The sequence below is a fragment of the Triticum dicoccoides genome, chromosome 4B (genome assembly GCF_002162155.2).
Source record: "Triticum dicoccoides isolate Atlit2015 ecotype Zavitan chromosome 4B, WEW_v2.0, whole genome shotgun sequence".
NCBI lineage: Eukaryota > Viridiplantae > Streptophyta > Magnoliopsida > Poales > Poaceae > Triticum > Triticum dicoccoides.
The window spans coordinates 52334630-52347098 of NC_041387.1; the positions used below are offsets into that span (position 1 = coordinate 52334630).

The 12469-nt window shown below is 44.9% G+C and overlaps 1 protein-coding gene across 12 annotated transcripts; it reads left to right on the plus strand.

Moving 5' to 3' along the window:
* Nucleotides 1–274: 274 nt before the first annotated feature.
* Nucleotides 275–12423, plus strand: LOC119294945 (serine carboxypeptidase-like 13). Of its 12 annotated transcripts, none has more exons than XM_037573245.1 (16): nucleotides 276–547; nucleotides 630–775; nucleotides 864–940; nucleotides 1050–1172; nucleotides 1294–1396; nucleotides 2376–2413; nucleotides 2523–2624; nucleotides 2721–2801; nucleotides 2883–3035; nucleotides 3157–3228; nucleotides 3856–3974; nucleotides 4050–4163; nucleotides 4280–4325; nucleotides 4413–4471; nucleotides 4710–4789; nucleotides 4870–5371. In XM_037573245.1, exons 1-16 carry the CDS (start codon nucleotides 360–362, stop codon nucleotides 4926–4928), a joined length of 1560 nt encoding a protein of 519 aa, XP_037429142.1. In that variant the 5' UTR covers nucleotides 276–359; the 3' UTR covers nucleotides 4929–5371. The 12 variants fall into 12 exon arrangements, with proteins under 12 accessions (XP_037429152.1, XP_037429142.1, XP_037429143.1 ...); XM_037573246.1 differs by having other exon boundaries at nucleotides 4888–5371; XM_037573255.1 differs by lacking the exons at nucleotides 4710–4789; nucleotides 4870–5371 and adding an exon at nucleotides 6937–7138 and having other exon boundaries at nucleotides 275–547.
* The last annotated feature ends 46 nt before the right edge of the window (nucleotides 12424–12469 follow it).

Sequence of the window (12469 nt, forward strand, 5' to 3'; positions counted from 1 at the left end):
GTCTTAAATTTTAGGACAGATGGAGTACTCTGTATAATGAGGATTCGGTCTTTCCCTTTCCTGTTCGCTGTACTTGGACAAAATCTTGTATATATATATATACACTGGTTTTTCATCTCTACTTGTTATATATTCTGGTCGAGAAAACATTCTCCTGTCGACGGAAATGAATAAGCAGGTGAGCTTTCCTTTTCCAAAAGAAAAAGGTGACATGCCAACCACTTCCTCCACGTGACAATGCCTTCCACGCTTCTTACGTTGGTGTTCAGATCGGATCCAAATTGATTGGAGCAGCAGACAGCAGTACAGGTACGGCTGTGTGCCTAGTAGAAGCACCAAGAAAGGACGAGAGAGAGAGAATGTCCTTGAAGCTTCTCCGGCTGCGTACCGCCGGGCAATGCCACTTCCTGCCGCCGCTGCTGCTGCTACATCTCGTCCCCGCCCTCCTGCTCCTGCCGCCCTCACGCCCGGCGTTGGCGGCGGCGGCGACGGTGGTCACCCACCTGCCAGGATTCGATGGCCCTCTGCCCTTCAACCTTGAAACAGGGTAAGCTCTAGGTGCGTGCCTCCACGGCTAAGCTTGGTTGAAATGGCGCCGGATTCATGGCCGGAGTGCCCGTGCGTTGCAGATACGTGGGCGTGGAGGAGGAGGCCGGGGCGGAGCTCTTCTACTATTTCGTCGAGTCGGAGAGGAGCCCCGGCACGGACCCGCTGCTCCTATGGCTCACCGGCGGTCCCCGCTGCTCGGTCATCATGGGCCTGGCCTTTGAAATCGGTCAGTTCACCAAATTGGGCTTCCAATTTCTGACATGCGTACTAGTTGCTGCTCGTATTCATCTATCCGCCATTGTTTTGCACCGTAGGTCCTCTGAAGTTTGTGTTGGCACCGTATAGTGGCGGTTTGCCGGAGTTGGTGTATAACCCATATTCATGGACAAAGGTGAGAGATTATTGATGATCATTGATGTCACTGTCTCCCTGAGATGCTCGTCGCAATGCATTTCATTTTTGACCAGTTTTATGGTTCACTGACGACAATTCTTGATTAGATGGCAAACATACTCCTGTTGGATTCACCGGTGGGTTCAGGTTTTTCGTTCGCTCGTGATCCCAAAGGCTACGATGTTGGGGACTACTCATCATCTTCGCAGGTCCAAACATTTCTGAATAAGGTGATGAGAGGCATGTCGTACCGTCATATAGTTTTGAATGGTCTCGCAAATATTTTGTTTTTGTTTTGAATGGAGAACTTCGGTGCATTGATTATTGGCCGCTCTAATCGTGGTTGTGTAGTGGTTCACGGATCACCCGCAATACCTTTCAAATCCTTTCTACATTGGTGGAGATTCATATGCTGGAAAGGTGATTCCACTTATTGGACAAGGCATTTCAGAAGGTAATTATTACTCCCTCTGTTTCAAAATAGATGACCCAACTTTGTACTAAAGTTAGTATAAAGTTGAGTCATCTATTTTGGAACAGAGGGAGTAGCTCTTTACAGCATTGCACATCTATGCGCATTCCTGAATGTATTATGACAAGCGGTTCGAAAGGAACTACAAAATCATATGTTTTTGTACAAAATTTCGAGTCATAAAGATCTGGATTTGATTCTAAAGATGGAGCTCACATTACTAACTTTATGTGAAAAACATCAAAAATATGCTCCACATTATAACCCTCCTCCAGTTTCCATTGGTGTTGCTTACGTGGAAGCCACATCTTGATCGTCACAATATCTTTCCTTTCCATTTGTTATTATAAAGAAAACTAGTATAATTGAAACTTTTGGAAAATATTGCATATGATCTATAGGTTTTAATTTACAAAAGAGAAAAATAATTCACTGGGCCAATGGTTCAATTCATTTTCACAAATAGTTGATGAGAAAAATATATTAAAATGGCACCTCAAGTTGACCAAAATTTCAAACCATTATGAATACTATAAAAAAACATAGATAATTCTATAAGCCAATTACTAAAATTTAAGCTCAGTTAGACAAACTATTTTACAAGATGATATTGTTCAAGATTTATACCTCAAAGTTTGGATGAAATCCCAAACAATTGAGAAAATAAAAAAATGATAAAAAAAACTCGGTTGTTTGAATTTGAAACTGTTTGCACATTTTTAGGATAAAGTAAATGTGTATGTTGTTGCCTCAAATTCTAACATGGACAAAGGTGAGAGAGCTGATGACATGGTAATGATGTCTTGTCCGCCACATAGGGCAAAAACGGTAAAACCTGCCAGGGGGTTACAGTCAGAACGTTTTTCTAGAGTTGTCATATGAATCGAGGCGGGTAATTTGGAATTTCACCAAGAGTTGAGGAGGTAATGTGGACTTACCTCTTGATTATAATATGCTCCAGGAATTGACGTGAGGCAACAACCTGTTATCAATCTCAAGGCAAGTTATTATCTATCCTTTGAACATTTACATCGACAACGACAATATAATGGAAAAGAGTGTGAGACCATGTATTTATTCTATTGACGTGTTAATGCAATTATTTCAGGGATATATGGTTGGCAACCCTATAACAGATCCAAAGTTTGATGAAAATTACAAAATTCCAAGTGCTCATGGCTTTGGGATAATATCTGATCAAATATATGAGGTGATGCCACATTTGAACACTTCAACAATATCATGTGATATCTTTTTGTAGTATGCTTTGATCTAAGAAGTTGTAGCATGGTTCCTTTTTGTGAAGAGTGCGGTGAAGAATTGCAAAGGAGATTATGTTACCCCCATGAACGAAATGTGTGTTGAAGTGTTGCATACTATCAATAATGTAAGATTCATGTATTTCTCTATTGTTATGAACTAGTATGGTATTTCCAACATCATCTAATGCACTTCCCTTCTATCGCAGCTCATTTCTGAAATTTCAATTGAACACATCTTGTACAACAAGTGTGACGTAGTTGCGCCAAAGACCATAGATGATGCTTCAAGAAGAAAGTTTTTGTTGGAAGAATCTACCCAGTTAAACACGCCACCTGCTCGTCCAACTGTAGATTGTTTTGTCAGTCTCTCTTCATCCATGAAGTGTCAATTTGATATACGAATTCCGATGAATGTGAAATATGTCACATGATGTTGTTCTCGTAGCACAAACTTATCTAGAATTATTTTCTAAATTGCAGACATATGGTTATTACCTAGCTTACTTTTGGATGAACAACAACATGACTAGAAAAGCTCTTGGGATCAAGGAGGTACACACTATATCTTTTGCATGAAACTTATTTCATAGAGTATGCATCCAAAGGTATCATTATGTAGTTTTAACTTCTTTAGATATAAAATTAGACACGATAGGGTAAAAAATGTTGTAGAAGTAGAAAAAAGTAAAGAAAATCATCACCTTTTGAATCTTGGACTTTGCATCAACTCTATATTTACTCGTGAATTTTTTTAAAACATCTAAATATGCCAGACACTTTTATAACATCCATTGACATCAAGTGGTTTGCACTAACATAACATCCAATAAAGCTAGTGTCTGTTGGATGGCTGCGACATATATACAATACACATGTTTGCTAACAGTGGGAGGTGAAGGTGAGGGCGACCGGTTTAAAAGGAGAAGATTGGTAGCTGACAACTTTGTCCAAGCCTTTATTTGCATTTTGTTTTTCCGAGTGTACACAATTTATTAATTCTAAAGTGTATGTTTCTCTTTAGATGATTTCAAAGTTTTCATACCAAAACAGAACTTGGTGCAAAGTTGAGATTTTAAGTTGACCTTTTAGCTTAATACGTACCATGTAGGAGCACACCTGAATTCTTTTTCCAATCCACATCATTTGGAACATTATTGATGAAAGTTAATTTGGCAATAGGGAACAACCAATGAGTGGATACAATGCAACATAGGGCTCCCCTACACATATGAGATACCGAGCAGTATACCATACCATCTCAACCTCACTACAAGAGGTTATCGTGCACTTGTGTACAGGTAAAAACAAGGGCGTGAGATTTTTTTTTACTTAGTCACATTGGCTCTCATGATTAAAACTACTTGTGAGCGCAGTGGAGACCATGATCTGGAGGCACCATTTCTTGGCACACAAGCATGGATAAGATCCTTGAACTTTTCGATCGTTGATGAATGGAGAGCATGGCATCTTAGTGGGCAGGCTGCTGGGTTAAGTCTTTACATCTCCCTATTTCATATATAAGAAAAACTCCATGGCACACACCTTGTGTGCTAGCTTTCTCCACACTCTCTTTGACATGGGATGCAACTTTTCTTTTTTGTAGATTTACCATAGAATACACAAACAATATGACATTTGCCACAGTGAAGGTGATCTTGTTTTCCTTTCCAAATCATGTCCATGGGGAACCATACATGTTCTAACATGGTAGAGGTCATCATTCATTATTTGTACAGGGTGCTGGTCATACTGCTCCAGAGTACCGGCCTAAAGAATGTTTTGCCATGGCTCAAAGGTGGTTGGACAATGAGCCTCTCTGAGGCATATACCCCTACCACTTTATTTTCTGTATTAACACATATCATTTTTATGCATTTCTTCATCTACATATGGAAAGATGAACGCAATAATGATTTTAAATGAACTTTATTTTCTCTTCCTAGAAAGATTTGGTGGGGGAGAGAAAAGCATCCATCAAGGCTAGATTTATCCTATCAACTCTGAATGTGAATTAAATGGGCGAATTGTGTTAGGGCATCTCCAACGGCGACCCTCAAACCTCTCGCATACGTCCAGACAACGTTGTCCGGACTGCGAAAGCCATCTAACGCAGGTCTGTATTGGTCCGCGGCGTGGTCCTTGCCGGCGGGAGGGCTCCTACTCCGTTTTTAGGTGTTTTTGGTGTCTGTTCAGGGCTTGTGTTCTGCTCAGGAAGACAAGACGGCGGCGGCGGCTACCTGAAGTTGGGATAAGGTTCTCCCCATCTAGCCTCTGTTATGATGGCGCGTCTAGCGCTATCGAAGGGCGCGTGGAGATGTGTCTTTGACGGATCTCACGGGATTCGGTTGGCGTTTGTCTTGAGAGGATCCATTTGGATCCGGTCTTCGTTCGTTTGTGTTCATGCGTCTTCAGATTGGATCCTTCCGATCTACACTTCTCTTTATCGGCGACGTTTGTTGTTTAGGTGTGTTGGTCCTATTGGGCCTTAGCACGACGACTTTCCAACTATCTAGTACAAAAAGGTTTGCTCGGCTCCGGCGAGGGAGGGGCAATGACGGCGGCGTGCCTTCGGCTCGCTCCAATGCTTGTAGTCGTTGCTAGGTGGGTTTAGGGCTATGGATGTACTTTTTACTTCTTATGTTCTTTGTACTTCCTTGACAGATGATGAATAGATCGAAAGTTTTCCCCCCAAAAAACCCATCTCCTGTGTGAACTACGATTGAAACCTCCCTACAGGCAACATGCATTAGTATATTCTCAAGTGAATTTTAAATCTATTTTTTGCGGCCGAGATCTTGTTGCATTTGCTTTTTTGTTGTTGTTGCGGGTAATGTTGCATTTTCTTGTGGAATGCTAAAACTCTTATCTTAAGATTACTTTTATTTTCTTGTGGAATGTTAAACTTCTCACATGATTTGAATCTTAATGAATATATTTATACATTCTATGCAGTTTTTCAAAATCAAGTCTTCTTCTTTTTTGCGAATAAAGAAATCGAATCTTCAATTCCGCATCAACACGCGGGGCACCATCTAGTAAAAATCAGTGAGTGCAACCATGCACACCATGAACTTGGATTTGCTTCCGGCCAACTCTAATCACAGCATCTCCCACACAATAACATTAAAGGATAACCGACCAAGTCTTTTCTTCAAAACTTTTCAAATGATCTAGCAGCACGTATGTATGATACGCCTTAAGTTCATCGTGACTTTCAGTAGATGAGCATCCATCGTTGCTGCACTCATCAACACGACGTCCACATAGACGTGCCAGACAGAGCACGTCCGATTTGAACCGGCCAAACCCAACCGGAGTCCCGCAGCAGAACAGATGAGCAAGCGAGTGCGAGTCAGACCTCCCGTGCTCCGCAACCAGCCCTCCACCCACGACCCGTCACGTCACTTCACTTCGCCCAGAACGAGTCGCCGGCCCCTTTCTTCATAGAGCTAAGAAAACCTGGAAATTACCAGAATGATTGTAGCCAAGGCTGTATGGCAAAGATATGTCACAGAGCTAAGAAAACCTGGAAATTACCAGAATGATTGTAGCCAAGGCTGTATGGCAAAGATGACTTTGACTATGTGATAGCATCTAATTTAGAAATGACGAAAGGCATTGGCTTGGCAAGTAACCAATAGGACACCTTCTTGGGTATCAGGAATGATTCCACACAAGACATCAGGAAAAACATAATTCCACATAGAGTAGCTGATGTCCTTGCTACAAGGGCATCATTCCAGCAGAACAAGCCATATATGTGGAGATAAATTGCGACCTTTGTTCAGTTAGAATGCGAGAAAACTTGGCATTTGGAGATACATATATGAAACAAGAGAAAACTCGACTAATCCTTGGTCCTAATGAGACCTTAAATGACATGTCAAGCGAGTGTTCTAGTGTTTTAGCCAATTTATTGTTTTTCAAGCATTGCAAGAAAGCTTGTTTCTATCCTCCAATTTTTCTGTACTGAAGTAATCCATGGACGTAAGAAGTGTTAAAGAAAAGATATTTGTGTAGCAGGAAGAGCAAACATCCAATCTGTAGGATTCAACACGAGTGTCAAGACTTGCAGGCAGGAGGCAAACAATGATAGACACCAATCCATTCCATTCTATCTACACAACAATCTCATCTGGATACTCATGTTCACTTGGCAGAATTCTGTTATTAAACTATCAGCACTCAATGATTACTGTAGTAACCAGATAAGTAGATCCGGGGAACAAAGGAACTCACAAGGTCCATGTTGCAGAGCAGGAAGGAGAAGAAGCAAGCAGAGGACGACGATGGTCCAGAACTTGGGGAACTGCTTCCACTAGGAAGAGGAATCGCAAGGCCAACACAAGGGTTGCTAGGCCTGACTGGGTGTAATGAGTCAGCCCACAGCTCGCCTATATCAACCACCATGCAAGACTAGTGAAGGCATCCAGAGAATCATACGGCAAGGCACGACGGCTACCTCACTTGCTACCTCTCAATTCCCTTTCGTGTAATCGATTCATCTTGTAACTGAACCGTAGCTCAATCTGTATGAACTTGTGAGACTGATTGAAAGAATCTTACTAGTGCCCTAACATCTGGTATCAGAGACCAACCACCACCACTTCCACTCTCCAATTTTGCTCTGTTCATCGAAACCAGACGCCTCCGCCAAGCCCGAGCTTAGATCGAGGCCATGGATCCTACCATGAAGGAGTACATGGTGAAGATCAGCAGCTCCATGGACGAGTTCTGCCTCGAGCTCCGCAGCAACACAGCCGCGATCAACGCGCACACGGCCAAGTTGGACGACCTGGTCGCGTGGCAACCCGATCTCAAGCGCTGCATCAACCAGTGCATAAACACGGTGACGGAGTTACAACAAGGGCGGCTGCCTACGGTGGCAATGCTCAGTGTGGCGGCTTCCGGATCGACTCAACCCGATCCGAGCCTAGCAGTGGCCGACGTCCTCCTTGGCGCCGGAATTCCTGCGCAGGCGCGACCACACGGGTCTGGTGACCACGGCAACGCCTTTCTCCACCGGGAGCAGGTGCTAGCGACGTCGCCATCGCCCCTCCTGGGCACTGGTCGGTACTCCCTCCAGTTGCTCGCTCTGCTTCCTTCTCCCTTCACACACGCGAGCCAGTTGCTCGCTGGGTTGGGTCAGGCCCATCCTTCGGTTGTGTTTCCGCAGTTTGCCGGCGAGAACCTCAAACCTTTGGAAAACAGTGTGTGAACAATATTTCAACATGTTTGGGATCCATTCATCCTTTTGGGTGCCCATGGCCGCCCTTAATTTCTCGGGAACGTCGTCTATTTGGCTACAGTGGCTACAGAGCAAGCTCTTTGAATTCGACTGGGAATCCTTTGTTGCCTTACTTTGTGCTCGATTTGGTCGAGATTGACACCAGCTCTTGATTAGGCAATTTTAATTTTACACCATTCGTCAAACTACTTTAGTGGCAGATTACATTGAGCGCTTTGAGTTGATTGTGAATCATCCCGCCTCCTACTCTGATGCTACTCATCCACATGTTTACTTGACTCGTTTTGTCGAGGGATTCTGAGAGGACATCCGGGCGGTGGTGCTGATCCAGCGACCACCAGATTTGGACACGGCCTGTGCTCTGGCGCTCTTGCAAGAGGAGGTCGTGGACTCGGGTCTACCCATCAGCAACGTCCTACGCTGCGCAGCACCGATGCATCACTGCGGACGTGCGCCATTACCACTGCCACCTCCTCCACGACCACCACCTTCAGCTGCTACGACCCCTGCGGTGGATCGTCGTGGCACCGAGAGCGCCCTCACTGACACGTCCAAAGTTAAGGCCCTGCACGACTACAAGCGTGCCTGGGGCCTCTGCTTCAAGTGCGGTGAGCGGTGGTGGCATGACCACACGTGCCCCACTACTGTTCAACTACACGTCGTCGAGGAGCTGCTTGAGCTCTTCGGCATGGACGCGGTCTTCGATGAGCAAGCTACTACGGTGTCAGAACCCGGCTACGAGACGACCATGGCGATTTCGCGTCATGCTCTCACCGGCGACTCTTCTCCCAAGGCATTCCAACTACGCGCATGTATTTTGGTGGGTTGGGTTAGTCAGACGCGGACGTGACAATTATCTAGACGCCCGCAAAGTCCCTCCCCAGTTTGTCTCGGGTTTACGAAAAAAATGCGTCCGGCCCCGGTCGGCAGAACGATGCAGACCGGTGTTGGATGAAAAAAAACAAATTGCAAACCATGTTGTCATGGCCGGTATAAGGAGATGCCATCACTAGCCATTCTCAACCAGGCATGTGACCGTGGTCCCCTAGTAAATGTGACCGTGCTATCATGCACGATAAAGGCACGGACATGCAACTCCGGATTCGATCAACGAAGTAAAAAAATGAGACCAACCCAAGGGTTAACCCTTGTTGGCATTTTTTTATAAAAGAAACTCCACAAACACCAGGCGTCCAAGACGGGACTTGAACTCGGGTGGGCTCGCAACAACCTCAGCTGCCCGGCGAATGGGACAACAACAAGTGAGTAGGTGATCCGTCAATCGTTCTTACTAAACGAGGTCCGTGTCTACAACTACAAGCTAGCACCCGGAAAAGCAAGCACGCAAGAAAGAAAGAACAATATGCCCGCCAAGCTTCTCCGGACGCCCACCGCCCGGCGACGCCACCACTTGCCGGTGCTGCATCTCGTTGCCGTCCTCCTGCTTGTGCCGCTCTCACGGCCGGCCTCGGCGTCGGCGTCGACGGTGGTCACCCACCTGCCAGGATTCGATGGCCCTCTCCCCTTCTACCTCGAAACCGGGTAAGCGTATTGGCATATGCACGGTGCGCCCACCGCGCTCTAGTGCGTCCTTGTTGGTTCGACGATCTTGAACTGGGCGCGAGAGTTTCTCATGGCCGGAGTTGCATGCCGTGCGTTGCAGATACGTGGGCGTGGAGGAGGAGACCGGGGCGGAGCTCTTCTACTACTTCGCCAAGTCGGAGCGGAGCCCCGGCACCGACCCCGTCATCCTGTGGCTCACCGGCGGGCCTCGCTGCTCGGGCTTCAGCGGCTTCGCCTTCGAAGTTGGTCAGTCAGCCTCTTGCTTGCCGCTCCCGGCCGGTCCGGATTTCCGTTGCAAATTAATACCTCTAAGAAGTCGGCTAATCGATGCCCATCCATGAATTAATCCATGGTCGTCTCGCACCGCAGGCCCCGTAAAGTATGTGCGGGCGCCGTACACTGGAGTTTTGCCGCGGCTGGTACAGAACCCGCTGTCATGGACCAAGGTGAGACCGACCGACGCTCATCATCCATGACGCTGATTGCTGAGCGTGTTTCTCTTCCTCTCTTCTTCTCTTCCTCAATTACTATATTTGTAGCTTAATTTGTGGTTTACTGTCAGATGGCGAGCATCATCTTCCTGGATTCGCCCGTCTGCTCGGGATTCTCGTATGCTCGTGACCCCAAAGGCTGCGATGTCGGAGACTACTCGTCCTCTCTGCAAGTCCAAAGATTCCTGAATAAGGTGAGGATCGAGCTGGCCCACTGCCCTGTCAATAATTCAGTACTGAGTACTGACCGCTCAATGGCTGGCTGTCTATGCGTGCAGTGGTTCACTCATCACCCGCAGTACCTTTCAAATCCTTTCTACCTTGGAGGAGATTCATACGCTGGAAAGGTGATTCCACTTATTGCAACATACATGTCACAAGGTAATTTCCTCTTCCGAAACTATACAAGACTTTATAGTAGTACTTCCTCCGTTTTAAAATAAGTGTCTCAACTTTGTACTAACTCTAGTAGAAAGTTGCATTAAGCTTGAGACACTTATTCTGGAAGGGAGGGAGTAGTACATACGGCAAGTTGTGCAAAGGAAACTAGAAAAGCAAACACATTTTTTCAAATTCCTTCCGAGTCACCAAGCACTCTTTCAATTTGCTTCTACTATGCTCCAGGAACTGAAAAAAGGGACCAGCCTCTCATTAATCTCAAGGCAAGCTATTCTCTAGCCTTCAAACATTTGTTATTCTTGCAATGGCTAAAAGAGGGCAAAGAAGAGTGTGGGTTCGATCGTCGAGTCATGATGTTTCTCGTTCTTTGTTGTGTTATGCAATTATTTCCAGGGCTACCTGATCGGCAATCCTATAACAGAACCAAAGTTCGATAAAAATTTCCAAGTTCAAGGGGCTCATGGCTTTGGGATAATATCTGACCAAATATATGAGGTAATTCCAAATTCATTCACTTTGACAAAAAGTGCGGCCATAATTGTTGTTGTTGTTGTTGTTGTTGTGTATCGATCTAAAGAATTTGTAGCATATTTTCCTTTTCTTCCCCGAAGGCTGCAATGAAAAACTGCAAAAGAAATTATGTAAACCCCGCGAATCAACTGTGTGCTGAGGTGCTAGAAACTGTAGACAGTGTAAGATTCATGTGCTGTCATTTTTTTCGTGAACTTATGCTATTGTCAACATGGGCTAATGAGCATCCCTTTTGCTGCAGCTCATTTCTGAAATCGCAGATGCACATGTCTTGTATAAAAAATGTGTCGTCGCCATGCCAGAGCCCATAGATGATGCCACAAGAAGAAAATTCCTGCTAGAAGAATCAATCGAGCCAAATGAAGCGCCTGGTCGACCTACCGTCGATTGTTTTGTCAGTCTTCCATTATCCCTGGATTGTTAGTTTGATTACAAGACGTGACATCAGTCTTATGGCTGTGACACTATTCTCATTCAAAAACTCATCTAGAGTTCCTTTCAAAACTGCAGACATACGGTTACTACCTGGCATACTTGTGGATGAACAACAAGATGACTAGAGATGCTCTTAGGATCAAGGAGGTAAGTCACATTATGCTTTACCAGAAAATTCTTTCAGAGTATGCATCTAGATCTAGGGTTAAAACATTGGAAGTCTAGAAGTTGTATCGTCTGAATCACTGATAATAATATTGATTGAAACGAATTCGGCAATAGGGAACAGTTGGCGAGTGGGTGAGATGCAAAAAAGAAGTCCCCTACACACAGGACATGCCAAGCAGCATACCGTACCATCGCAATCTCACCACAAGAGGTTACCGTGCACTTGTGTACAGGTGAGAGCACCAAAGCAAATTTTCTTATTCATAGTAGCTGGTATGGTAAAAAAAAATCAGACCTTGTAACCAACACCTTGTGTCTGCATGAGCGCAGCGGAGACCATGATCTCCAGGTGCCTCAGCTCAGTACGCAGGCGTGGATAAGATCTTTGAACTTCTCCATTGTCGATGACTGGAGGGCATGGCATCTCGACGGCCAGGCTGCAGGGTTGAGTCACCTGACTCCCTTTTTTGCACTTGAGCATATGCAAAATAAGATATTCGTGACATATGCATTTTTTTCTGATGAGCAATACATTGTTTCTTTCTTTGCAGATTTACCATCACATATGCAAATAAGTTGACCTTTGCAACAGTAAAGGTGATCTTGTTTTCCTCTTTTAGATCATGCTTCTTGTCCATTGAACCATTATGTCATAGCTGTAATAGAGCTCATAATCGCTTGCTTGTGCAGGGTGGAGGTCATACTGCTCCAGAGTACCAGCCTGAAGAATGCTTTGCCATGGCCCAAAGGTGGCTTGACAACAAGCCACTCTGATACTTTGACAACACAAAAATTTCTCTCTTAACACAAATCCTTATATATTTAATTTGCTTCTCTCAAGCTGTAAAGATGCAGTCAATAGTGATGTAAAAAAATAGGAATGTATATCAAACGGAATTATTTTTCTCTCCACCTAACGTATGTTCTGGTGGTGGTGGTGGTGGTGAGGTGTGTGTGT